Source organism: Spermophilus citellus (assembly GCF_964194105.1).
Source record: "Spermophilus citellus genome assembly, chromosome: 1".
NCBI lineage: Eukaryota > Metazoa > Chordata > Mammalia > Rodentia > Sciuridae > Spermophilus > Spermophilus citellus.
Window position 1 is genome coordinate 2,593,598 of NC_138182.1, and position 24,705 is coordinate 2,618,302.

At 49.6% G+C, this 24,705-nt stretch overlaps 1 protein-coding gene across 1 annotated transcript; it reads left to right on the plus strand.

Annotated features, from left to right (window-relative positions):
• Positions 1–11,817: 11,817 nt before the first annotated feature.
• On the plus strand, positions 11,818–24,705 carry LOC308648922 (uncharacterized protein). The gene is made up of 4 exons (XM_081294125.1): positions 11,818–11,982; positions 12,645–12,698; positions 22,559–22,636; positions 24,460–24,705. Exons 1-4 carry the CDS (start codon positions 11,943–11,945, stop codon positions 24,528–24,530), a joined length of 243 nt encoding a protein of 80 aa, XP_081150251.1. The 5' UTR covers positions 11,818–11,942; the 3' UTR covers positions 24,531–24,705.

Here is a 24,705-nt window from a genome sequence, read left to right on the forward strand (position 1 = left end):
GGGGGCAGGTCCCCAGTCACTTTCTGGTCCTGAGATCACAGGTCCTGGACCTCCACAGGGGGCAGGTCCCCAGTCACTTCCTGGTCTGAGATCACAGGTCCTGGACCTCCACAGGGGGCAGGTCCCCAGTCACTTCCTGGTCCTGAGATCACAGGTCCTGGACCTCCACAGGGGGCCGGTCCCCAGTCACTTCCTGGTCTGAGGTCACAGGTCCTGGACCTCCACAGGGGGCAGGTCCCCAGTCACTTCCTGATTCTGATGTCACAGGACCTGGACCTCCACAGGGGGCAGGTCCCCAGTCACTTCCTGATTCTGATGTCACAGGACCTGGACCTCCACAGGGGGCAGGTCCCCAGTCACTTCCTGGTCCTGAGATCACAGGTCCTGGACCTCCACATGGGGCAGGTCCCCAGTCACTTCCTGGTCTGAGGTCACAGGTCCTGGACCACCACAGGGGGCAGATCCCCAGTCACTTCCTGGTCTGAGATCACAGGTCCTGGACCTCCACAGGGGCCAGGTCCCCAGTCACTTCCTGGTCTGAGGTCACAGGTCCTGGACCTCCACAGGGGGCAGGTCCCCAGCTCACTTCCTGGTCTGAGATCACAGGTCCTGGACCTCCACAGGGGGCAGGTCCCCAGTCACTTCCTGGTCTGAGATCACAGGTCCTGGACCTCCACAGGGGGCAGGTCCCCAGTCACTTCCTGATTCTGATGTCACAGGACCTGGACCTCCACAGGGGGCAGGTCCCCAGTCACTTCCTGGTCTGAGGTCACAGGTCCTGGACCTCCACAGGGGGCAGGTCCCCAGTCACTTCCTGGTCTGAGGTCACAGGTCCTGGACCTCCACATGGGGCAGGTCCCCAGTCACTTCCTGGTCTGAGGTCACAGGTCCTAGACCTCCACAGGGGGCAGGTCCCCAGTCACTTCCTGGTCTGAGGTCACAGGTCCTGGACCTCCACATGGGGCAGGTCCCCAGTCACTTCCTGGTCCTGATGTCACAGGTCCTGGACCTCCACAGTGGGCAGGTCCCCAGTCACTTCCTGGTCTGAGGTCACAGGTCCTGGACCCCCACACACGTTAATGTCCACACCTCTCCTTCCAAGTAGCAGACCTTGGACATGACCCCCCACCGGGGAAGAGACCCCAGCTCACTTTCTGGTCCTGAGATCACAGGTCCTGGACCACCACATGGGGCAGGTCCCCAGTCACTTCCTGGTCTGAGATCACAGGTCCTGGACCTCCACAGGGTGCAGGTCCCCAGTCACTTCCTGGTCTGAGGTCACAGGTCCTGGACCTCCACAGGGGGCAGGTCCCCAGTCACTTCCTGGTCCTGATGTCACAGGTCCTGGACCCCCACACACGTTAATGTCCACACCTCTCCTTCCAAGTAGCAGACCTTGGACATGACCCCCCACCGGGGAAGAGACCCCAGCTCACTTTCTGGTCCTGAGATCACAGGTCCTGGACCACCACATGGGGCAGGTCCCCAGTCACTTCCTGGTCTGAGATCACAGGTCCTGGACCACCACAGGGGGCAGGTCCCCACTCACTTCCTGGCCTGAGGTCACAGGTCCTGGACCTCCACAGGGGGCAGGTCCTCAGTCACTTCCTGGTCCTGATGTCACAGGTCACTGACATTCCATGTATCCTGGAGACCAAGGCTGGAGAAGCTAGGACCTGCAGGGAAGGTCTTCCTCCTTGGGCTGGAGGAACATGGCTGTGAGTAGAGGAGTGGGGACCCCCGTCCTTGTCCTCCTGCTGTGCTGCTGGTGGGAAGCGCAGCCCTGGCCGGGGAAAATGCATTCAGGTAGAACTCCAATGAAACCAGAAGACAGAGACCATGGACCTGAATCAGGCAGGTGACGTCCTTCACCAATAGGTCCCTTTGTATGGCTTGAAGGTGCCCCCTCAAAAATCCAGGTGTTGAAATGATAGTGACAGCATTGAGAGGTGGGGACTTCAAGGTTATGGAGGTATGAGGCTCCTCCTTGGGAGGGGATTGAAAACCTTACAAAAGAGGCTTCCTGCAGCGTTTGGTTAGCTGGCCCTGCCGCCTTCTGCCACATGAGGACCCAGCAAAGAAGCACCATCATGGAAGCCAGGAGCAGCCCTTACCAGACAGGAACCTGCCAGCACCTTGATCCTGGACTTTCCAGACTCCAAACTGTGAGAAATAAATTTCTGTTCATTTTGAATGACCCAGTCTCAGGTATTTTGTTACAGCTGTGCAGACTAAGACTCCCCTCCCTACACACCCACAGCACCATTGCCCCTACAGTCCTCAAGGATGGAAGAAGCTCAAATGTTTTTCTGTCATTGAAGCGATTTTTAATTCCAAAATTTCATGGGAGAGTTTCATACATTATGTATTTTAAGTTTTTCTTAACTTACAGACATTTTCAAACTTCCAAAGTAGAGAGGAAGAATAGTATAAACCTCCATGTGGTCCCCACCCAGTTTCAAGTTTCGCACATTTGCCATTTTGTTTTGTTCTACACACACACACACACACACACACAGAGAGAGAGAGAGAGAGAGAGAGAGAGGCTTCATTACTTCACTTTGGGGAGTATTTTAGCACTGTTTTATCACTTTGTCTTATCACTTGAGGTAATACATTTTCTTGCTAACAGATAAAAGTATTTTTATGTCCACAATGTCATAATCCTACTAATGAAACTAACAAAATCCTTTACATGGGCTGATGCCCAGTCCATACTCAGATTTCCTCCATTATCCCAGAGGGTCCTTTTGCAGGCAATAGATTGATTGAAGCCAGGACATAAGCATGGCCATATGTGACTTTGGCTCACCCACCCCCTTTTTTTATGCACATTTTATTTCTAAGGCTTAACACAAGCATTTCATGGCAATGAATAAATAAATGGGCTCCAGAAGAAAGGATGGTGGTGTCTTTCAAGATCCACACTCATCTTTGCATATCTTCCTAAAGACACTCAAAATTTTTTTAAAAAATATTCTTAGTTATACATGACAGTAAAATATATTTTGGCAAAATATACATATATAAAGCATAACTTGGTCTATTGGGTTTTCAGTCTTGTGGTCGTACATGGTGTGGAGTCATCCTGGTTGTGTATACAAATACAAGGCGGAGAGTTATGGCCAGTTAATCTACTGTCTTTCCTATTCTCCTCCCCCGTCTCTTCCCTTTGTTTCCCCTTGTGGAGTCCAGTCTGTTTCTATTATTCCCCGCCCCAATCTCCCTCGTTTGGGGTGAGCATCCTCATCCACCTCTTTTTTTTTTGTTTTGTTTTGTTTTGTTTTAATTTTTTTTATTGGTTGTTCAAAACATTACATAGTTCTTGATATATCATATTTCACACTTTGATTCAAGTGGGTTATGAACTCCCATTTTTACCCCGTATACAGATTTCAGAATCACATCAGTTACACTCCACTGATTTACATATTGACATACTCATGTCTGTTGTATTCTGCTGCCTTTCCTATCCTCTACTATCCCCCCTCCCCTCCCCTCCCCTCTTCTCTCTCTACCCCCTCTACTGTAATTCATTTCTCCCCCTTGTATTATCTTTCCCTTTCCCCTCACTTCCTCTTGTATGTAATTTTGTATAACCCTGAGGGTCTCCTTCCATTTCCAAGCAATTTCCCTTCTCTCTCCCTTTCCCTCCCACCTCCCATCCCTGTTTAATGTTAATCTTCTTCTCATGCTCTTCTTCCCTACTCTGTTCTTAGTTACTCTCCTTATATCAAAGAAGACATTTGGCATTTGTTTTTTAGGGATTGGCTAGCTTCACTTAGCATAATCTGCTCTAATGCCATCCATTTCCCTCCAAATTCTATAATTTTGTCATTTTTTAATGCAGAGTAATACTCCATTGTGTATAAATGCCACATTTTTTTTATCCATTCGTCTATTGAAGGGCATCTAGGTTGCTTCCACAGTCTTGCTATTGTGAATTGTGCTGCTATGAACATCGATGTAGCAGTGTCCCTGTAGCATGCTGTTTTTAGGTCTTTAGGGAATAGACCCAGAAGGGGAATACCTGGGTCAAATGGTGGTTCCATTCCCAGCTTTCCAAGAAATCTCCATACTGCTTTCCAAATTGGCTGCACCAATTTGCAGTCCCACCAACAATGAACAAGTGTACCCTTTTCCCCACATCCTCGCTAGCACTTGTTGTTGTTTGACTTCATAATGGCTGCCAATCTTACTGGAGTGAAATGGTATCTTAGGGTGGTTTTGATTTGCATTTCTCTGACTGCTAGAGATGGTGAGCATTTTCTCATGTACTTGTTGATTGATTGTATGTCCTCCTCTGAGAAGTGTCTGTTTAGGTCCTTGGCCCATTTGTTGATTGGGTTATTTGTTATCTTATTGTCTAATTTTTTGAGTTCTTTATATACTCTGGATATTAGGGCTCTATCTGAAGTGTGAGGAGTAAAGATTTGTTCCCATGATGTAGGCTCCCTATTTACCTCTCTTATTGTTTCTTTTGCTGAGAAAAAACTTTTTAGTTTGAGCAAGTCCCATTTGTTGATTCTAGATATTAACTCTTGTGCTATGGGTGTCCTGTTGAGGAATTTGGAGCCCGACCCCACAGTATGTAGGTCGTAGCCAACTTTTTCTTCTATCAGATGCCTTGTCTCTGATTTGATATCAAGCTCCTTGATCCATTTTGAGTTAACTTTTGTGCATGGCGAGAGAAAGGGATTCAGTTTCATTTTGTTGCATATGGATTTCCAGTTTTCCCAGCACCATTTGTTGAAGATGCTATCCTTCCTCCATTGCATGCTTTTAGCCCCTTTATCAAATATAAGAAAGTTGTAGTTTTGTGGGTTGGTTTCTGTGTCCTCTATTCTGTACCATTGGTCCACCCGCCTGTTTTGGTACCAATACCATGCTGGTTTTGTTACTATTGCTCTGTAGTATAGTTTGAAGTCTGGTATCGCTATACCACCTGATTCACACTTCCTGCTTAGCATTGTTTTTGCTATTCTGGGTCTTTTGTTTTTCCATATGAATTTCATGATTGCTTTCTCTATTTCTACAAGAAATGCCATTGGGATTTTGATTGGCATTGCATTAAACCTATAGAGAACTTTTGGTAATATTGCCATTTTCATGATGTTAGTTCTGCCTATCCATGAACAGGGTATATTTTTCCATCTTCTAAGATCTTCTTCTATTTCTCTCTTTAGGGTTCTGTAGTTTTCATTGTATAAGTCTTTTACCTCTTTTGTTAGGTTGATTCCCAAGTATTTTATTTTTTTGAGGATATTGTGAATGGAGTGGTTGTCCTCATTTCCATTTCAGAGGATTTGTCGCTGATATACAGGAATGCATTTGATTTATGCGTGTTGATTTTATATCCTGCCACTTTGCTGAATTCATTTATTAGCTCTAATAGTTTCTTTGTAGACCCTTTTGGGTCTGCTAGGTATAGAATCATGTCATCTGCAAATAGTGATAATTTAAGTTCTTCTTTTCCTATTTTTATGCCTTTAATTTCTTTCGTCTGTCTAATTGCTCTGGCCAGTGTTTCGAGAACTATGTAGAACAGAAGTGGTGAGAGAGGGCATCCCTGTCTTGTTCCAGATCTTAGAGGGAATGCCTTCAATTTTTCTCCATTCAGAATGATGCTAGCCCGAGGCTTAGCATAGATTGCTTTTACAATGTCGAGGTATGTTCCTGTTATCCCTATTTTTTCGAGAGTTTTGAACATAAAGGGATGCTGTACTTTGTTGAATGCTTTTTCTGCATCTATCGAGATGATCATATGGTTCTTATTTTTAAGTCTATTGATGTGGTGAATAACATTTATTGATTTCCATATATTGAACCAGCCTTGCATCCCAGGGATGAATCCTACTTGATCATGGTGTACAATTTTTTTGATATGATTTTGTATCCGATTCACCAGAATTTTATTGAGGATTTTTGCGTCTAGGTTCATTAGAGATATAGGTCTCTAGTTTTCTTTCTTTGAAGTGTCTTTGTCTGGTTTAGGATTCAGGGTGATGTTGGCCTCGTAGAATGAATTTGGAAGTTCTCCCTCTTTTTCTATTTCCTGAAATAGCTTGAAAAGTATTGGTATTAGTTCCTCTTTAAAGGTTTTGTAAAACTCTGCTGTATACCCATCCAGTCCTGGGATTTTCTTAGTTGGTAATCTTTTGATGGTTTCTTCTATTTCCTCAATTGATATTGGTCTGTTTAGGTTGTCTATATCCTCCTGTCTCAATCTGGGCAGATCATATGACTTAAGAAATTTATCGATGCCTTCACTATCTTCTATTTTATTGGAGTATAAGGATTCAAAATAATTTCTGATTATCTTCTGTATTTCTGAAGTGTCTGTTGTGATATTGCCTTTTTCATCCTGTATGCTAGTAATTTGGGTTCTCTCTCTTCTTCTCTTCATTAGCATGGCTAAGGGTCTGTCGATCTTATTTATTTTTTCAAAGAATCAACTTTTAGTTTTATCAATTTTTTCAATTGTTTCTTTTGTTTCGATTTCATTAATTTCAGCTCTGATTTTAATTATTTCTTGCCTTCTACTTCTTTTGCTGTTATTTTGCTCTTCTTTTTCTAGGATTTTGAGATGAAGTATGAGATCATTTATTTGTTGGTTTTTTCTTTTTTTAAGGAATGAACTCCATGCAATGAATTTTCCTCTTAGAACTGCTTTCAATGTGTCCCATAGATTTTGATATGTTGTGTCTGTGTTTTCATTTATCTCTAAGAATTTTTTAATTTCCTCCTTAATGTCTTCTATAACCCATTGATCATTCAGTAACCTATTGTTCATTCTCCAAGTGATGCATGATTTTTCCTTCCTTCTTTTATCGTTGATTTTCAGTTCCATTCCATTATGGTCAGGTAAGATGCATGGTATTATCTCTACTCCTTTATATTGTCTAAGAGTTTCCCTGTGACATAATATATGATCTATTTTTGAGAAGGATCCATGTGCTGCTGAGAAAAAAGTGTAACTGCTTGATGTTGGGTGGTATATTCTATATATGTCAATTAGGTCTAGGTTGTTAATTGTGTTATTGAGTTCTATAGTTTCCTTATTCAACTTTTGTTTGGAAGATCTGTCCAGTGGTGAGAGAGGTGTGTTGAAGTCTCCCATGATTATTGTATGGTGGTCTATTAGACTCTTGAACTTGAGAAGAGTTTGTTTGATGAACATAGCTGCACCATTGTTTGGGGCATATATATTTATGATTGTTATGTCTTGTTGGTGTATGGTTCCCTTGAGCAGTATGTAGTGTCCCTCTTTATCCCTTTTGATTAACTTTGGCTTGAAATCTATTTTATTTGATATGAGTATGGACACTCCTGCTTGTTTCCGAAGTCCATATGAGTGATATGATTTTTCCCAACCTTTCACCTTCAGTCTATGTATGTCTTTTCCTATCAAATGCATCTCCTGTAGGCAGCATATTGTTGGGTCATGTTTTGTGATCCATTCTACTAGCCTGTGTCTCTTAATTGGTGAGTTTAAGCCATTAACATTTAGGGTTATTATTGAGATATGGGTTATCCTTCCAGCCATATTTGTTTATTTATGTTACTGAATATGGTTTGTTTTCCTCTTTGATTATTTCCCCCCCTTTACTGTCCTACCTCCCACTGTTGGTTTTCATTGTTATTTTCCATTTCCTCTTCCTGTAATGTTTTGCCGAGGATTTTTTGGAGAGATGGTTTTCTAGCTGCAAATTCTTTTAACTTTTGTTTATCATGGAAGGTTTTAATTTCATCTTCCATCTTGAAGCTTAATTTTGCTGGATACACAATTCTTGGTTGGAACCCATTTTCTTTCAGTGTTTGAAATATGTTATTCCAGGATCTTCTAGCTTTCAAAGTCTGTGTTGAGAGATCAGCTGTTATCCTGATTGGTTTACCCCTAAATGTAATCTGCTTCCTTTCTCTTGTAGCTTTTAAAATTCTCTCCTTATTCTGTATGTTGGGCATCTTCATTATAATGTGTCTAGGTGTGGATCTCTTATGATTTTGCACATTCGGCGTCCTGTAGGCTTCTAGGATTTGGGATTCTGTCTCGTTCTTCAAGTCTGGGAAGTTTTCTCGAATTATTTCATTGAATAGATTGCTCATTCCTTTGGTTTGGACCTCTATACCTTCCTGTATCCCAATGACTCTTAAGTTTGGTCTCTTTATGTTATCCCATATTTCTTGGATGTTCTGCTCATGGTTTCTTAACAGTTTTGCTGAGCTGTCTATGTTCTTTTCAAGTTGAAATTCTTTGTCTTCATTGTCTGATGTTCTATCTTCTAAGTGTTCTACTCTGCTGGTAGTATTCTCAATTGAGTTTTTAAGTTGGTTTATTGCTTCCTGCGTTTCTAGGATTTCTGTTTGTTTGATTTTTATAACCTCTATCTCCCTGTATAGTTGATCTTTTGCTTCCTGGATTTGTTTATGTAATTCATTGTTGAAGAGATCTTTCATTGTCTGATTTTGCTGCCTAATGTCTTCCTTGAGACTCCAGATCATCTGAAGCATGTATCTCCTGAATTCTTTATCTGACATTCCATCTGCTGCAGATATTACCTCTTCTAACGTTGAGTTGACCTGCATTGCTTGTGGTCCTTTCTTTCCTTGTCTCTTCATACTGTTCGCATTTCTTTCTGCTTACTGAAACTGTTGTGTTATTGAATTTTCCCCCTATATATTTGTATTACTCTTGTATAGTTGCAAAGTCTCCCGCGCAGGCGCGGGCAGGGGCTCTGCTCCTCCTCCAATTGGGGCAATGTGCCTACCACATTGGCAGGCTGCTGGGCCTGTTCTGCTGGTTGGTAGCAGGTGCGCCTACCTTGCAGGCGCGGGCGGTGGTTCTGCCCCTCTGTGGGCCGCTAGGCCTGTCCTGTCGGTGGTCGCAGTTCCGCCTCCTTTGCAGTCGCGGGCAGCGGCTCTGCCCCTCTGAAGGCCACTGGGCCTGTTCTGCCGATGGGTCGCAGGTCCACCTACCTTGCAGGCGCGGGTGGCGGCTCTGCCCCTCTGCGGGTCGCTGGGCCTGTTCTGTCAGTGGTCACAGTTCCGCCTACCTTGTAGGTGCGGGGGGGGGGGGGGCAGCTCTGCCCCTCTGCACGCCGCTGGGCCTGTTCTGTCAGTGGTCACAGTTCCGCCTACCTTGTAGGTGCGGGGGGGGTGGGCAGCTCTGCCCCTCTGCACGCCGCTGGGCCTGTTCTGCTGGTGGGTCACAGGTCTGCCTATCTTGCAGGCGCGGGAGGCAGCTCTGCCCTTCTGCAGGCCACTGGAACTGTTCTATTGGTGGGTCGCAGGTCCACCTACCTTGCAGGTGTGGTTGGCAGCTCTGCCCCACCGTGGGCCACTGGGCCTGTTCTGTTGATGGTCACAGTTCCGCCTACCTTGCTGGCGCAGGGGGAGGGGGCAGCTCTGCCCCTCAGCAGGCCACTGGGCCTGCTCTGCTGGTGGGTCGCAGATCCGCCTACCTTGCAGGCGCGGGGGGAGGGCGCAGCTCTGCCCCTCAGCAGGCCGCTGGGCCTGATCTGCTGGTGGGTCGCAGGTCCGCCTACCTTGCAGGCGCGTGGGGCGGCTCTGTCCCTCCGCGGGTTGCTGGGCCTACTCTGCTGGTGGGTCGCAGGTCCGCCTACTTTGCAGGCGTTGTTGGCAGCTCTGCCCCTCCGCAGGCCACTGAGCCTGTTCTGTTGGTGGTCACAGTTCCGCCTACCTTGCTGGCGTGGGGGGAAGGGGTAGCTCTGCCCCTCAGCAGGCCGCTGGGCCTGGTCTGCTGGTGGGTCGCAGGTCTGCCTACCTTACAGGCGCATGGGGTGGCTCTGCCACTCCGCAGGTTGCTGGGCCTGACCTGCCGGTGGGTCGCAGGTCCACCTACCTTGCAGGCGCGGGTCATCCACCTCTTTTCTTCTGAGGAAAGGCACAGTGGCACAGCCTGTAGAGAGCACAGAAGACCCAGAACCAGCGGGGACCTCCCTGGCCCACAGGCAGCATGGTCAGGCCGCTCCTTCCACCTCAGTCTTCTCAGATGTAACTGGAGCTCAAGAAAAGGCCTCACCAGAGCCCCCACCCAGCTGCTAGGGGAGGGAAAAGGTCCTGTGCCCATAGGGCTCATGGGACCCTTCTGAGACAGGGCACAGCTGCTGGCCATGGGTGCCCACCCTGTTCTCCCTTCTACACACCCAGCGTTTGCCGGGGCTGGACTGTCCAGCTCCAGCCCGTGTCTGTGGGAGGGTGGGCACTACCAAGGTCCAGCAGCATCAATATGACACCAGAGCTCCTCACTTCTTTCTTTAAAGGAACAGGGTTCAAGGGCAACTATACAGGAAGTGCTGGGAGGCACTGGGGGCCAGAAGGCTCCAGAATGGGCAAACATCACTTCCTCACTCAATCACTGCCAGCCCCCTCGTCCATTCCTGGGCACAGCTGCCCACACAGCTCTCGCCTGTCCCTGGAAATTGCTCAGCAGGTGTGGCTCACTCCTGCCAGTCATCACCTCCTAGGACCCTGTTGAGACTACAGGTGGCCCTCGAGGTCGTCCCCCCAGCTTGAGGCCTGGTTGAGACCTGGATGGTCCTCTGGGTCACCTCCATGGTTGACCTGGGTAAGCCTGGGTGGTCCTCTGGGTCATCTCCAGCATAAGGCCTGGTTGGGACCTCAGGTGGCCCTTGGGGTCGTCTCCATCTTGCGGTCTGATTTAGACCTTAGGTGGCCCTCGAGGTTCCCCCTGCTTGAGGTGTGGTTGAGACCTTGGGTGGCCCTCGAGGTCTTCCCCCGTGAGGCCAGGAAGGGGTGTTTCTCCAAGAGCAACACGGGATCTCCTCACCCAACTCTGAGGTCTTCCCACCATTTCCCACATGAGCTGACCATTGTTGCGGGTCCTCATGTGGGGGTGGGGGACACCCAGAGGAGGGACAGCACACAACCTGGTCCTCATGATACAGGAAGGCACCATCCTGCATGCCCCAAATTAACCAGAGCAAACTCAGAACTCCACAGTGGACCTCCATGGAGCCAGAATGTGTGTGATGCCAACATGGAGAAGAGCCGCGGAGCATCCTGACTCGCGGGCATGTGCCGTCTGGAGCCGCGACTCCAGGGAGGAGGTGACAAGCGGCTGCATTGACAGTGCACGTGGAAACGCAGAGACCACGAGACGTCAATACTTTATGCATGTGCTCAGGGCTGACTTGCATAATGCCTCCATTGTGATACGGACAGACGCAAATGAAAGGAATATTTTTAACAATGTCTTGCTCAGCGCAGCTGTCCCCATTCTTAATGGTCCATTAATGTCTCATCCAAGGAGAACTGTACTTGTGTTTGTTTGTTTGCCGGAGGTCAGCATACTGGGAAGCAATTGTCATCGCCAGCACAGACCTTTTTACATATTTCCTGCATTGTTCCCAGCACGTGTGCAGATGAGTGATTGGTATGCAGATTGTCCATCATTAAAACCATTTGAAAATCAGCTTTGTCATTGGTTTAGCTGGAACTTTGGATTCTCAGACAGAGCTCTCTGTGGCTCAGAAGGGAAGGTGCAGCGGCTATGCTGGCCCTCCGTGGGGGCTACCCTCAACCTGGAGGCCGCAGGAAGAGGCTGACCTTGACTTTGAGACAACCTGAGCCAAGGAAATGTACCAAGACCCTGAGACGCCCCAACCTCTAATAAAGAAGAGTCTTAAATGTCAGCAGGGAGGAACCACTTCACGGATGCTGCTGAGAAAGCAGCTCTTGGAATCGCCACAGCGTCCTGGTCACGTAGCGTATGGTTCCTGGTCACCAGGCAACCAAGGCTGCAGATTGGATGGCCCTAGACCCTGTGGACATCCTGGGCTGACGGTTCTCCCGGGAGACTCTACTTCTTCCCTGCAGACGGGCCCACACTGGAATGCTTTGCTCACAAAAGAGGGTGACCTGCCACTGGGTCCTCCAGCCCCCAAATTCAGGGCCACAGCATGAAGTGGCACCACATCTGTTCCCTCCCCAGTCCCATTGGTAAGTTCCAGGGCGCTCGCTGCAGGAAGCGCCTGTGGAAGGCAAACCTGGCACACTTGAGTTCTGTGAGTTTGCAGCACACACGGACACAGGAACCAGGCAGCCACCCTGCGGACCCTGGGCGCCCCTGGGGGTGTGGGGTGCGAGTTCTCAGAGCAAGGCAAGGGCAGCGTCTCCTGGCTGATGAGCCTTCCCTGGCTGTCTGCACTGAGCTGGGCCTGGTTGCTCGGGGGGACTCTGCCTCTCAGCCTGGTGGGCGCCCAGTTGGTTATCCTCACATTCAGAAAGTGTAACAATGTGCTCCTTTCCTTTGCTTGTCCAGTTGAATGGGCCCAGAAATCTGTGGACATGGGATGTTTTCTTATCACTCACCAGATGATTCCAGTGACCAGGAGGGCACTCAGGGCACCTGGGTGGAGGGTGGGCACCATCCTCACAGCTGAGCCTGGGTGCCCCCTTCCTGCCATCGTCCAGATGAGACAGCCAAGTCCCAGAGGACTTCCAGTGGCCATCTCTCAGCCCCCGTGGGAGGGACTGGGGTGCCACAGGGCTCCTTCCCCTACAGCAGGCTGGTGGGCATCCGGCACAATCGTATCCATTTACAGAGAAGTAAATGAAAACTGAGCAAATGTTGTTAAACTGGATTTTTATTTCTCTCCTAGGTTCAAGTCCATCAAGTACTAAAGCTCTAGATGATGACGTGGCCACAGTATTTGGTAAGGGTCCCCCATAAGTGTCACCTGGTCTGTGGGGGAGGGTTGGGAGATGGTCGACAGGCATTTCCCAAATTCCCTGTGAAAAGCTATGAAAGCTGGGGCTGTGGAGAGGACTGATGTGGTTTGAGGCCGGGACCACATTCCCACAGCCCACAGCGTAGTGCCCACACCTAAATGTCCAACTCCTGAGAAACTTAAAAGATGACGTCATCCTCAGACTGTTGTTAGCACCACAAACTCACTTCCCACGTGAAGTCCATGGACCTGCAGTGTCTGCATCACCCAGGACTCGGCAGAAACACCCAGGATGGAGCCCCACCCAGAACTCCCTCAGGGACCTGTGTTTCACCAGACGTCACTGAGGCCCCTGCACCTGGGGGCCCGAGGCTCAGCCATGGCCACCTCCCCTCCTCAGCCCTGCTGATGGTGAGGTCCACAGACCAGCCAGACCCCAGGGATCCAGGCTCTGTGGCACTGGCCAGGCTGGCACACCAGGGTTCCCGCAGCTCTCCCTGTGGGACTAGCGCGGCAAGGTTGAGGGCCCTGGTCAAGTCCACGCATCCAACAGAGATGCAGGAACAGCTGCAGGTAGAGAGAAATGTCATAGCAGCCGCATTTAGAAGAAGCATAAAAAACAGTTTAATAACGTATTTCACTTAATGTTACTTATTTCAACATAAGCAATATAACCTTGCTCTTATTACTGTTGTCATGTTTGTTGCAGTGCTGGGGATCAAACCCTGGGCCGCAAGCAGCCAGGCAAGCTCTCTGCCCACTGAACCACACCACAGCCCCAATGTCCACTTACTAAGAGACGTTCTCAGTCTCTCATCACAGCGAGTCTCCAAAATCCTGTGCACACTTCAGGGTCAGAGGCCACCTCAGGGTGGACAAGCCGCATTCCAATGTGTGTCCTTGTGGCCAGAGCTGCCCTAGATAGTGCCCATCGTCTGGTCCAACCCCTCATTTGACACTTGGGAAACTGAGGCCTGGAGAAGTCTTCTGAGCAGAGAGCTGGGACCCGGAGCACAGGAGACCCAGCTCACAATTTTTCCATAAAGGGCTCACCTCCCAGTAGCCCTCTGCCTACTGTCACCTGTTAAGTGTCAGGAGCAGCTGGAGATGGCCTTCCACCCGACAGGGAGCCTGGAGCGTGGCTGCCAGTGCTGCTGTCCAGGCTGAGCCCCGTCAGGAGGTTGTGATGGACGCAGATGCCCATCAGCTGACGGGGGCCCTTTCAGGGGGCAGCCCCAGGTCTGGGGGGAGAGGCCTGGGGGCATCTTCTCCCCCTGCCTGGGTGAAGTGACTGAGTGAGTGAACGCCCCCAGTCCACACATATGCGCTGCCAATCACGCTCCTAAGCCCCTCCTCTCCCAGACCCCGTCTCCTGATGGATGGGCTGGTCACCAGCTGCTCCGGGCAGCACACCCAGCACTGGCCCAGATGAAATGACGGCCATGCTGCAGAGATGGTGGCGATTCCCAGTGGCTGTGCATGTGGCTGCCACCGTGGTCCCTGTGTGACTTGACCCTCATAAAGGCCCGTGAGATAAACAGAAACCCCATTTTATAGAAGGGAGCCAAAGGTCAGACACATGAGCAAGAAACTCATCCAAGATCACCTCTGAGAGCAGGGCCAGAATGGAGGTCGGGCCTGTCAGACACCACGTCCAGGACTCTTACGGTAGAGGCTTCCTAGGAGAGGTCAGAAGGAAGCACAGGAAGAATATAAGGCCACACTTGTGTAGCAATCAGGAAAGACACTCATACCCGGTGGCAGAGATGGGACAGAATGACAGCTGGGCTGGGAGGAGAACTGTGACCATGTCTGGGGCAAGGTTTCTAGCACCGTGTCTTTGGGGGGTGTTATAAGCTTTCCGTCTCTGTGACAAAACACCTTGTGAAGAGGAAAGTTCAGCTCATGGTTTTGCAGGTCCTGTCCGTGACTGGGTGGCCTCGCTGCTTTGGGCCTGCGGCCAGGCAGTGGTCATAGTGGGCAAGTGTGGCAGGCAAAATCCACCTCGTGTCTGGGAACGAAAGGGAGAAGGGGCCAGGGCCACACCCCAGGCCCATCTTAAAGGCCCCACACCTCCCATAGTGGAAGCCTTTAGCTCAGAGGCCTTTGGGGACACTCAAGGTCCAGACTAGAGTTGGGGGCAGTGCCCAGGAGAAGAGTGCACAGTCTCAGCGAGTCTGGAATCATCCAGGGAGGCAGCGGCTTGCCCACCCCAGAGGAGGTTCTCCAGGGAGTCAGGCCCCTGCCACTGCCCTCCCTGGGTTCCTTTTCCTGTCCACTGTGCTCACTGACTGCCCGCGGTATGGACAGCACACAGAACACCAGTCCTTATCGCTGCTCTAACATGTCCTTGTGTGCTTTTCCCAAGATGAAATTCTTGTCCAAGAGCTTTTGGATCCAAAGAAATTAGTAACCCTTGAAACACGAAGATCAGCAGCTACATTACCACCAAAAATAATGACGAAAAAAAGCAAGTATACCACATTTTAACCCTCTAATTGCATGTGTCCCTGAGATCTGGGTCATGGAGCAGAGCCCTGCTGTTCCAGCATTCCTTTAGCAGCTGTGTCTTGGCAGAGACCTGTGGAAATGTGACAGAAACAGTTGTCCAAAGCCAGTGCTATGTCCTTCCCGGGTCTGAGGAGGTCACACCGGCCTGGAGGGACAATTTACCCTTATTCTGGGATGATCTCTGGAGTGCTCGTTCACGGATGTGCTCACACTCAGGATGCAGGGAGGGCAGAGCCACTGCAGGAACACAAGACACTTGGAAATGAGGACTCTGAAGGGGTCAGGGCATCCTAGTCAACACAGCAGGCTTCTGAGAGCAGGGCGATCCTGGTAGCTACCTGACAGGAGGTAACCAAGGTCTGACACACGACAGGCCAGGGCCACAGAGTGGTGATCAGAGAACGTGCTTTTCCACCATGCAGCTTCATCACGTCAATGTTCATATTGCCCATATAAGTAAATAAAATAGCAGGGATGGCTTTAGCAGCAGGAAGGGTCGACCTTTTCTCAGGATTTTGCATTCAGAAGTGGATACATTTCTAATTCCTAGGATCTGTTCACCAACCTCTGCCCAGGCCCAAAACACTGGGCTCAAGTGCTCAGATAACGCTTGCCTCAGTTTACAGACTGACTTCCCAACACACATTTTTAACGTGTGTTTAAAACTTCATCACCCTAGTCCACCATTCTAACAGAAAGCATGTGCCACAGTGTTCACAAGCGTGTAGTGAAGAAAACTTCCCTCCTTTTCTTCCATGTTCTATACATAAAAAGTATGTATTAAGAAGAATTATGCCAGATCCTTGGTCCTACGTCCTAGGTCCTAGAAACCTTCAAAAGAAGCAATTCCCTTCCCACAGACTTTCCTCTGATGGTGAACATAACCCTGCAATCCCCCCACCTAAGTTCCCAAAGGAACTGGGGAAACCGAGTCAGGCAGATGTGGGTGGAAACTTCTCCTTGGTGAAGGATGAAGCCCCTGGTGGGGGATTGTGGCTATTCTTCTGGGTTAGGCAGGTTTCCCAGGTCTTGTTGGGCTGAGGAGCCCCCACTTCCCAGGCCCTTCCATGGGGGTCCCACCCTGAAAAACCACAGCCCGGGAGCCCAGCAGGAATGGTGTTGCATGTCCATGAAGCGGCCAGCAGGGGGAAAAGGTGCTGCCACAGGTCCAGGTCCCTTCTCTCAGGCTCAGCTAAGTCAGCGCGCCTCCCTGGGCGGTGGGGGACAGAGAGCCAGAGCCTCCCACAGAGGCCCCAGGAGTCCAGAAGAGCCTCCCTCCAACAGACGAGGCTGCTGGGAGCAGAGTGTGTGCAAAGGCTCGGAGAGAAGCTCGACTCCCATAGGGAGGCAGGTCTCTCCACCCTGAGACTAAACACAAGGAAGTGTGTGTGTGGCACGTGGGACATGGGGGGACCAGGCCACAGCTCCCAAGCATGGTGGGCTCACGGATGGACAGGGAGCTTACTGATTCATAGTCCTGGGCCCCCCAACAGCTGCGCAGGGACCCAGGAATCTGCATTTCAATCCGTTCTCCAGCTGGTTTCTCTGGTGTTCTGAAGGATCCAAGCAGGTGGTATTCAGGACTAACCAGAACACGATTCTGGATTCTGCTTAAAACTGAAGTTCCACTACCTCTGCATCCGCCCCGCCCACCCACTGCACACTGCCTGGCGGTTCTAGGTTCTAGATAGAACGTATTGGGGGCAGTCCTTCTAGTAGTGCCCACAGCAGGGAAACTGCAGGTGAGTTCATTCTGAAGACACCACCTGTGGCCACTGTCCCCGACAAGTACTGCAGGGTAGCAGCAGATCAGAGTCTACTGAGACCCTGAGCCACAGACTGAGAACAGAGTCACAGGGCAGGAATGAAGCTGTGGCAGAGGGAGGAGGGACAACTCTGAGGCAAGTCCAGGGCCCTGGAGCCCAGGCCTCCCTTAGGGAACAGTGAACTCCAGGACTGCCCAAGTCAGGCCTGAACTCACCAAACCTGTTGTGTGTGTGCAGAGGGACCTGCCCCTGGGGCACACATCTCAAGCCCCATCCTAAGGACAGCTGTGTAGCCCACCCCCCAAGGAACTCTTGAGCTGCAGGGGCCTGCAAGAGAGGCAGTAGGCCCCAAGGCACACTCAGACAACAGTTAAATACCCTACAGATGTCAATCATCCTGATATCTTTGGGTTCCACTTGCCATGCACCTGAGTCTCCGGCCTGGGAGCTTGGCCACAGGTCTTTCACTACCCGGAAGCGCTCTGGCCTGTTACCCTCAGACCCTCCTCCTTCTGGGTCTGTCTGAATGTGCCCTTGCCTAACCTGGATTTTGCATTTCTGTTAGCATTGTACAAAAGTGATACTGTGCCTTCCCTGGGCATCCCAGGAGGGGCGTGATGGGGACAGATCCCATTGCCAGGGATGTGAACTTCGATCACTTATTTAAAGTGGTACCTGCCAGGCTTCTCCACAATCAGGTTATTTTCTTTTTTCCTTTGAAAATAAGTAGTATCTTATGGGAAGATTCTTTCAGACTGCAAATCTTCTATTTCTCATCCTGTTTTCACCCACTAATTTCACATCCATTGATTTCTGACTGCAAAATCATGATTGCAGTATTTGCCAACAGGGGATTTTCTATTTCCAGCATTCTCTCTACAGTTATTGGATTGACATTCAACTGTAGAAAGAGCTGTCACTCTCCTATGAGTCTGTGGCTCAGTTAGGAGTCTCTCAGTGCAAGCCTGTGGTACTCAGTTTATTCAGTGGGCTGTGAAGCCATGAATATCACTTCTTTTCTGGCTCTATTGTCTCAGGGCCTGCTGTGGGTATTGTCTGTGTCCTTCCAGTGTGTGGTCTCCTCTTTGGGCACTGCCTCATTCCTGGCACCACAGCAACTTCAGGCTCTGGCTCCATTATTAGAAGATGGTGTTAGAAACCAAGAGCTGAGCTGGGCATGGTGGAGCATGCTTGTGATCCTAGCCACTCAGGAGGCTGAGGCAGGAGGATCACAAGTTCAAGGCCAGCCTCAGCAACTTAGCAAGACCCTGTCTCAAAATAAAAACAATTTAAAAGGAGGACTGGAAATGTAGCTCAGTGGTACAGTGCTAGTCTTGCATGTGTGAGACCCTGGGTTCAATCCCCAGTACCAAAAAGGAAGAAGAGGAAGAAAAAGACAGAAACCAAGAGCTGGATTCTGGGTGTGCTTGTTAGAACACCTCTGTCTCCAAGCCCTCCAAGTGGACATATTGAGGAGACATGTTCCTGTGTAGAAATCTAGCTATGGCTACATCCCCCTTGCAGGTTCTGGGCACCGTGAGTTTACTTTGGTACCTCCGATTCCCACTGCACCTCAGCTCGTTCTAGCTTCCCACTGTCTGCTGTCGTTTCAGCTGCAAGGAGCCTGGCTCTCATTACCTGCAATGTGTTACCCGTTCACTCAGCCTTAGTTTCAGAATTGCTACTATGTTCACCGTGCAAACAGATTTACCACCTAGAGGACAATGATTGTGTTTTCAGCCTTCAGCCGCACAGTGTGCAGTCAGATACGCTTGCCAGCGTTCCCTTGTTGGTTCGTTTCCTTCCCACCCTCTTCAGTGAGTTATGGGATGTACATCTAACATTCCATTTGGGACTTTATTCCATTTTGGGTCCTGCCTCCATCCTGGTGACTTTATTTATGTATTTTGGAGTGAGTGAAACATGTCCATGGTTCTGATACTAATAGTAACATCCCTGGAAACTCACTGCCCCCTCAGTCTGTTGTGATGACACTTTCCCAGCCCCCACTCTTCCTGCCTGTGCGCACCCACATCCTGAAGGCAATCAGTCCCTTAACCTTCTGATTTATCCTTCCCACATTTCTTGTGCACACTCAAGCAGGTCCGTGTGTGCTTTCTTACATCCTTCCTTACATGAAAGACCCACTCTAAATGCTCTTCCACATAGTAGCAGATTGCACAAATGTTCATTATTTGTTTTCATGGCTGCACAGTTTCCTCTGTGAGAGGAATATATGGTAGTTCATTCAACAACTCTCTTGCATTTAGGTAATTTCCAACATCTTGCAATTACAATGCCATGAAGGACCGTGCATGTATTTCCATGCTTTTGGAGGTGTATGGATAGGGTGGACTTCTAGAAGCAGGTGGTGTTGGGATGTTGGGACCACAGGTAGCCCCACACGGAGCCATGGAGTTTGTACTCTGCCTGAGGTACCTGTTCCTTTCAGCCCTGCACCTTTCCAGCTATGTCACTGACAGGTGAGAATTGGTATTCCAGAGTTTTAATTCATATTTGTCCAAGCATAAGTGAACTAGAGCATCTTCTCCTAGGTTTATGAACCATTTTTATATATTTCTGTGAATTTTCTATTGACATCTTTTTCTCATTTTTACAAATCTTATTTTTAAACAATTATTCAAATTTGTGGAAGGTTAGTTTATGATATTTGTTGCAAACATTTTTTTCTAGTTAGCTGATTATCGTTTGACGTTGACTGAGAATTTGTAAGTGCAGGCTTGTGGGGGCTCCAGGTCCCACTTGGTCCCGTCTGCGTGTTCTGGTCAAGTGGGTCTTGGCAAGGGTGCAGCCAATACACATGGCAGAAGCCAAAGCAAAGCTGCTGTGGAAGAGCACCTCTCAAGGTTTCCCCTGGACAAGGCCCTGACAAAGACAGTTTGGGGCAAGTGCCCCATAAGAGTGAGCAAGTTGGGGAACATGAAAACAGCAAACATTCAGAAATGGGACAATCCAGAAAGATTAGAGTAAGTCTGCTGTGGGACTTCTGTCCCCAGCTAATACACGGAGAACTGGGAAGAACACTATCCCCGTCCTGTGTGCCTCTTGTCCTTATGTCCCCATGAGAACAGAAAGATAAAATGTAAGATAACAGCTTCTTCAGCCATTAGAGCTGAGGGAGGCCAAAAGGCCGCCAGGTGGGCTGAGTCCCCAGAGAGACAGGACACCAGGACTAGCTCATTTTTGGTTGAACACAGAAAAGAGAGGCAGCTTTTCTGAAAGGCAAGTAGAGGCTGACATGCCAGCTTTGACTAGCTGGAACTGGGGCTCAGTGGAGCTTACAATCCCAGGCGTCCCACAGAGTAGAAGCAGGCAGGGGAGGAGAGAAAGTCTAGTCCTAGGCTGAGCACTGCAGGGAGAGGCTGGCATTAGCTGGAGACCCAGCAGGAAGCCCCATCCCACCCAAATTCTTCTATGGCACCTGGCGAGAAGCAGTTTGTCCAGGATGCAGGGATACACCACCAAGTCTAGAAAAAGGGAAGGAGCAAAGCCCCAGGCCCTGAGAGAGGCAGCAAGGCTCCTTCTTACAGAATATGGGCAAGACCCACTGTTATTTGGGACAGAGAATCAAAAGGCTCCTTCTGGGGGAGAAGATCTAGGGGTTGTCTTAGGCCCAAGACTCCATGCTAATACTGCTGAAGCAGTTTCACAGATTCCTAGGGCATTGCTACATAGCGTTATCTCTGCAAATACCACAGTGCTACTTCCTTTCTGATTTCTAAGACGTTTGTTTCTGTTTCTTGTTTTATTGCATGGGTCAGGACCCTCACCAGGAGTTTGAATGATAGCGCAGTAAGTGAGCATCCCCACTTTTAGTGGCAATTGTCTTTTGCCACTAAGCATGGCATTGCTGGAAGATTCCTATAGACATACTTTATTAGTTTGAGAAAGTTCCTACTATCCTTATTTTGAGAGTTTTTATAATGAATTTTGTCAAATGTTTTTTTCCTGCACATATTGATAATTTTATTCAATTCTTTTTCTTTGTTGTGTTAAAATGGTGAATTACATGGAATGGTTTTTGGATGCCAAACCAAGCTTGCATTCATTCCTGTGATAAGAACTATTTAGTTATGATGCATTATTCTTAAGTGGTTTTTACTTTATTTATTTGCAAATATTTGCTGGTTTTTGCATTTATATTCAAATAATTACTGAGGATTTTGTATCTGTATTCACAAGGAGTACAGGTCCACATGTTCCTCATGGTAATATCTCTATATATTGGCAGTAGGTTACGGAGTTGAAGAGGAGGTGCCTCTTTGTTTCTGAAAAGTTCTAGTAAGACTGGTTTCAACTTCTTCCTCAAGTGTTGGGTAGAATTTACCAGTAAAACCATAGTCCTGGAGCTTTACCATTTGAAAAGTTTTCTTTCTGGTGACAAATTTAAAATAGCTCCATGGTTATTCAAATTTTGTTGCTTCTTCCCGTACTTTGGGTTCCTTTGCCTTCCCAGTGGCTAGGGTGCTGTAGGCTGCAAACATTGACATATGGAGACCCTGGCAGAAATTCCATCAGAGTCCTCCTGCTAGAAAACTGCCCTGAAGGCCCAGACAGCAGGTGACCACAGAAAGCTGCAGTCAGTAGAAGTCCCGGGCGCCAGACTAGTTCCAGACCCTGGAAGTTGCCCGGGGCTCTGCCTCAGGAAAAATGCTCCCTTCCTGGCCTCCTGAGGAGTCCGTCCTGCAGGAAAGTGTCCTCTTCCTGCTCTCCAACCCGATTCCTAAGGAGCACCAGGCTCCACTGGGAGCAGATTCAAATCCTTTGTTCCCATACTCACAGTCAGAGCACTTCCTGCTGGACTGCCCCTCAGAGTCCCCTTCCTTCTCCTTCCAGGGGACACTAAGATGCCTGCACAAAGCCGGATCCCAACTGTTGGTGGGGATTTATTTACTCCACAAGCAGAGCAGCCCCAGGATCCCTGGTCCTCAATATTCAGGACGCGCTGAGTCCCACCACTGACTTCCTCAGGCACACACAAGTGTGGCCTCCACAGCAGGGACCTCGGGAGCCACACGTGGGAGTTATGAGGCAAAGAAGTGCCACAGTTGGGCTCCGAGGAATGACTCTAGGGAAGCTCAGCCATCTCGGCAGCGGAAACATGGGAACCCCCTTGTCTTTTCCTGCACTAGGAAAGTTTCTCCACCACAAAGAGTCGTGATGGAATGACAGTGCCATTTCTCCTTTTCCTGCAATTTGACTTTTTTTAGTAGTCTTTTATATTTGGTTCTAATGATTATCTGTCCTATTCTAATGGATGTCCCATGGCATGGTCTCAGAAGACCAAGGGAAAGACGCATGCAGAAGTGACCTGCTGTGCACTGGTTGGTGACAAGACAGAGGAGAAGCAGGGGCTAATCCAGCTGGCCTCCCCGAGTCTCTCTGAGTTGGTGGAGAGTGGAAGGACATGGTAACGGTTGGGCGTAGGAACTTGGGGGCAGTGCAGGGTGGAGGCTACAGTCTGAGGTGTAGGTCAGCTGGTCTATCAGAGTCTGGAATTCAACATAATTGTTAAATCTTAATCATTGTTCTTATTTTTTTTCACAGACGAGAAAGAAACGCTTTATCAGATTAAAAGCCTTGCAGCTCTGGAGAAAATCATCGACAGTCTTCGAAGAATCATAGGTAAAGGGAGCAGGAACTCAAGTGACGGTGGGTGTGGAGGATGGCTGCTGGCCCTGGAGCCCCCTGTCCCTGAGGAAGAGAAGGAAATGGAGCCTGTGCTCCAGCTCCACCCTTCTCTAGAGCTCCAGGAGCTGGGTTGAGCCCCTGGCAGGAGCCCCGTGGGGTTTTCTCTTGGGCCTTTGGCGGACAGTCCCATACAAGGTCATTGGCCATGTCACTGAGGGGGCCAGACGGCAGGTCAACCACAGGAAGTTACTCTTTGTGGAGGTCAGGGTGGCCCAGTTCCCAAACCCATGGGAGCTCCCCCGGGGCTCTGCCTCAGGAACACGTCACTCTCTTGTCAACCAAAGGGACCAGCTCTCGGCTCGTTCCCCTTTCCCAGGAATACTTGGCCCTGCGAGGCTGCCCTCACACCCATGCCCAGTCTCCTCACACTGAGGCCAGGAGACCACAGCCTGCCATAAAGTGTCCAGGCCAAGGAAGGTCCCGAGGCCACCCCAGGGTCTGCCTCTCACTTGAGGCAAGAGGCCTCCCCTGTAGCTGAGTCTCCTCTGCTCCCCACCGCTCACGTGGTGGAGCCCCTCTCTGTTGCCAGGCACGCTCCGTGTTCAGATGGCTCTACTTTGACCTGACTGCTAGGAAGCCACCATGAACTTCCCATGGCTAGGACCATGACACCCCTCATGGCCCCACGCTTCTCTGTGGGACCTTCCAGAACACCCTATGCCTCCCTCCAAGCCAGTCCTTCATTAGACAGCTCTCCTGTCCTCCCAGTCTCTGAGGTGGATATCCATAGTCCCACTGGCAGTTCTGTGCACCAGGGCACAGAGCTCACCCTCTTGTGTGCTGCCCTGGGGAAGGAGCAGGGAGCAGCTCTGCCCCACCCAGAGCTCCCAGCTCTCCATGCATTTGAGGAAGGGACTAGAGGACAGGCATCAAACAAGCCGGCAGGGGAGCAGGCTGCTGCCCAACCCGCCAGGGTCCCTTCCTCTGGGACTCATCTATGTGGCTCTCCTGCCTGTCTGATGTCCTCTCCCTTGTTTCTGGCAGGGCCTCTTATGCCTCTGTCCTCACACAGGAGTCCCAGGATCCTGCCCACCTCCTCTCACTTGTTGCCAGTCTCATCTGATTCTACACCCTGCTCTCACCCCTCATGCCCTGTCAGCCCTGCCAGATGGGGTTCCTCTCCTGAAGTCTGATGCACGCTGAGCATCAGCTGGGAAAATGTTCAGAGCGTCACACAGGCCACTCCCGCTGAAGCCACCTACACTGGACACCTCTCTTCTTGCTCTTCCCTTTCTTTCACGAAGTGTCCTCCTGGGAAACAGCACAAAAATCCACTCACTTGGCTCCTCATTCTCTTATGGACCCAGCACAGGAGAAAGTGGGGTCAGGACTAAGAAGCAGACTTTGGAGTCAGTCTGACCTAGGTTCAAACCACAAGTCATATGACCCCAGGGAGACACTGGGCAAGTGACTGCCTTAGCTGGCTCCTCCAAGTGGGACAATCCTAGCCCCATGTCTGGAGCTGAAGGGGTGAGAGGGAATGGTGTTTGCAGGGTGCGCTCACAGAGCCTGGCACTCAGGGAGCTCTTGCTACTCACCTATACCTGTGTGAGGGCCACACCTGCACAACCCAGAGAGAGCTGGCCTGCGCCACTGACATCCAAGCCTTCCCTGCCCCCACAAGCACCACAGGTCAGCGGGCCATCACTGGTGTGAACGCCACTGTCACAAGAGAGCTGGGGGGCTGACACACAGGATTCAGCAGCAAGCAGTGTAGCACCAATAACTTCTTAAGGAGGTCTCCTCTTTCTTTATAGGGTATAGTCTCAAGAACAAACAAAGGCTGAGTGAGAGCATGCTGACTTCCACATACCACAAGAAAGACTAAGCCCGGCCTGAGGAACACGACCCCAGGAGCTGAGCGCCCCACCCTGGGCAAAGATGAAGCAGAATCAAAACCATTCCATGTCAGGAAAAGTGCTTTTAAGGACACCAAATAAAATTAACAGGTTTAAACACATAATGTGGGGGTTTTTTTTTTGGGGGGGGTGCCAGGGGCACTC

Coding starts and splice junctions, on each gene's coding strand:
- LOC308648922 (XM_081294125.1), top strand. CDS start 11,943: ATGAAGTGGCACCACATCTGTTCCCTCCCCAGTCCCATTG. Junction 12,699..22,558: donor TGACGTGGCCACAGTATTTG/GTAAGGGTCCCC, acceptor TTTTTTTCACAG/ACGAGAAAGAAACGCTTTAT. Junction 22,637..24,459: donor CAGTCTTCGAAGAATCATAG/GTAAAGGGAGCA, acceptor CTTTCTTTATAG/GGTATAGTCTCAAGAACAAA.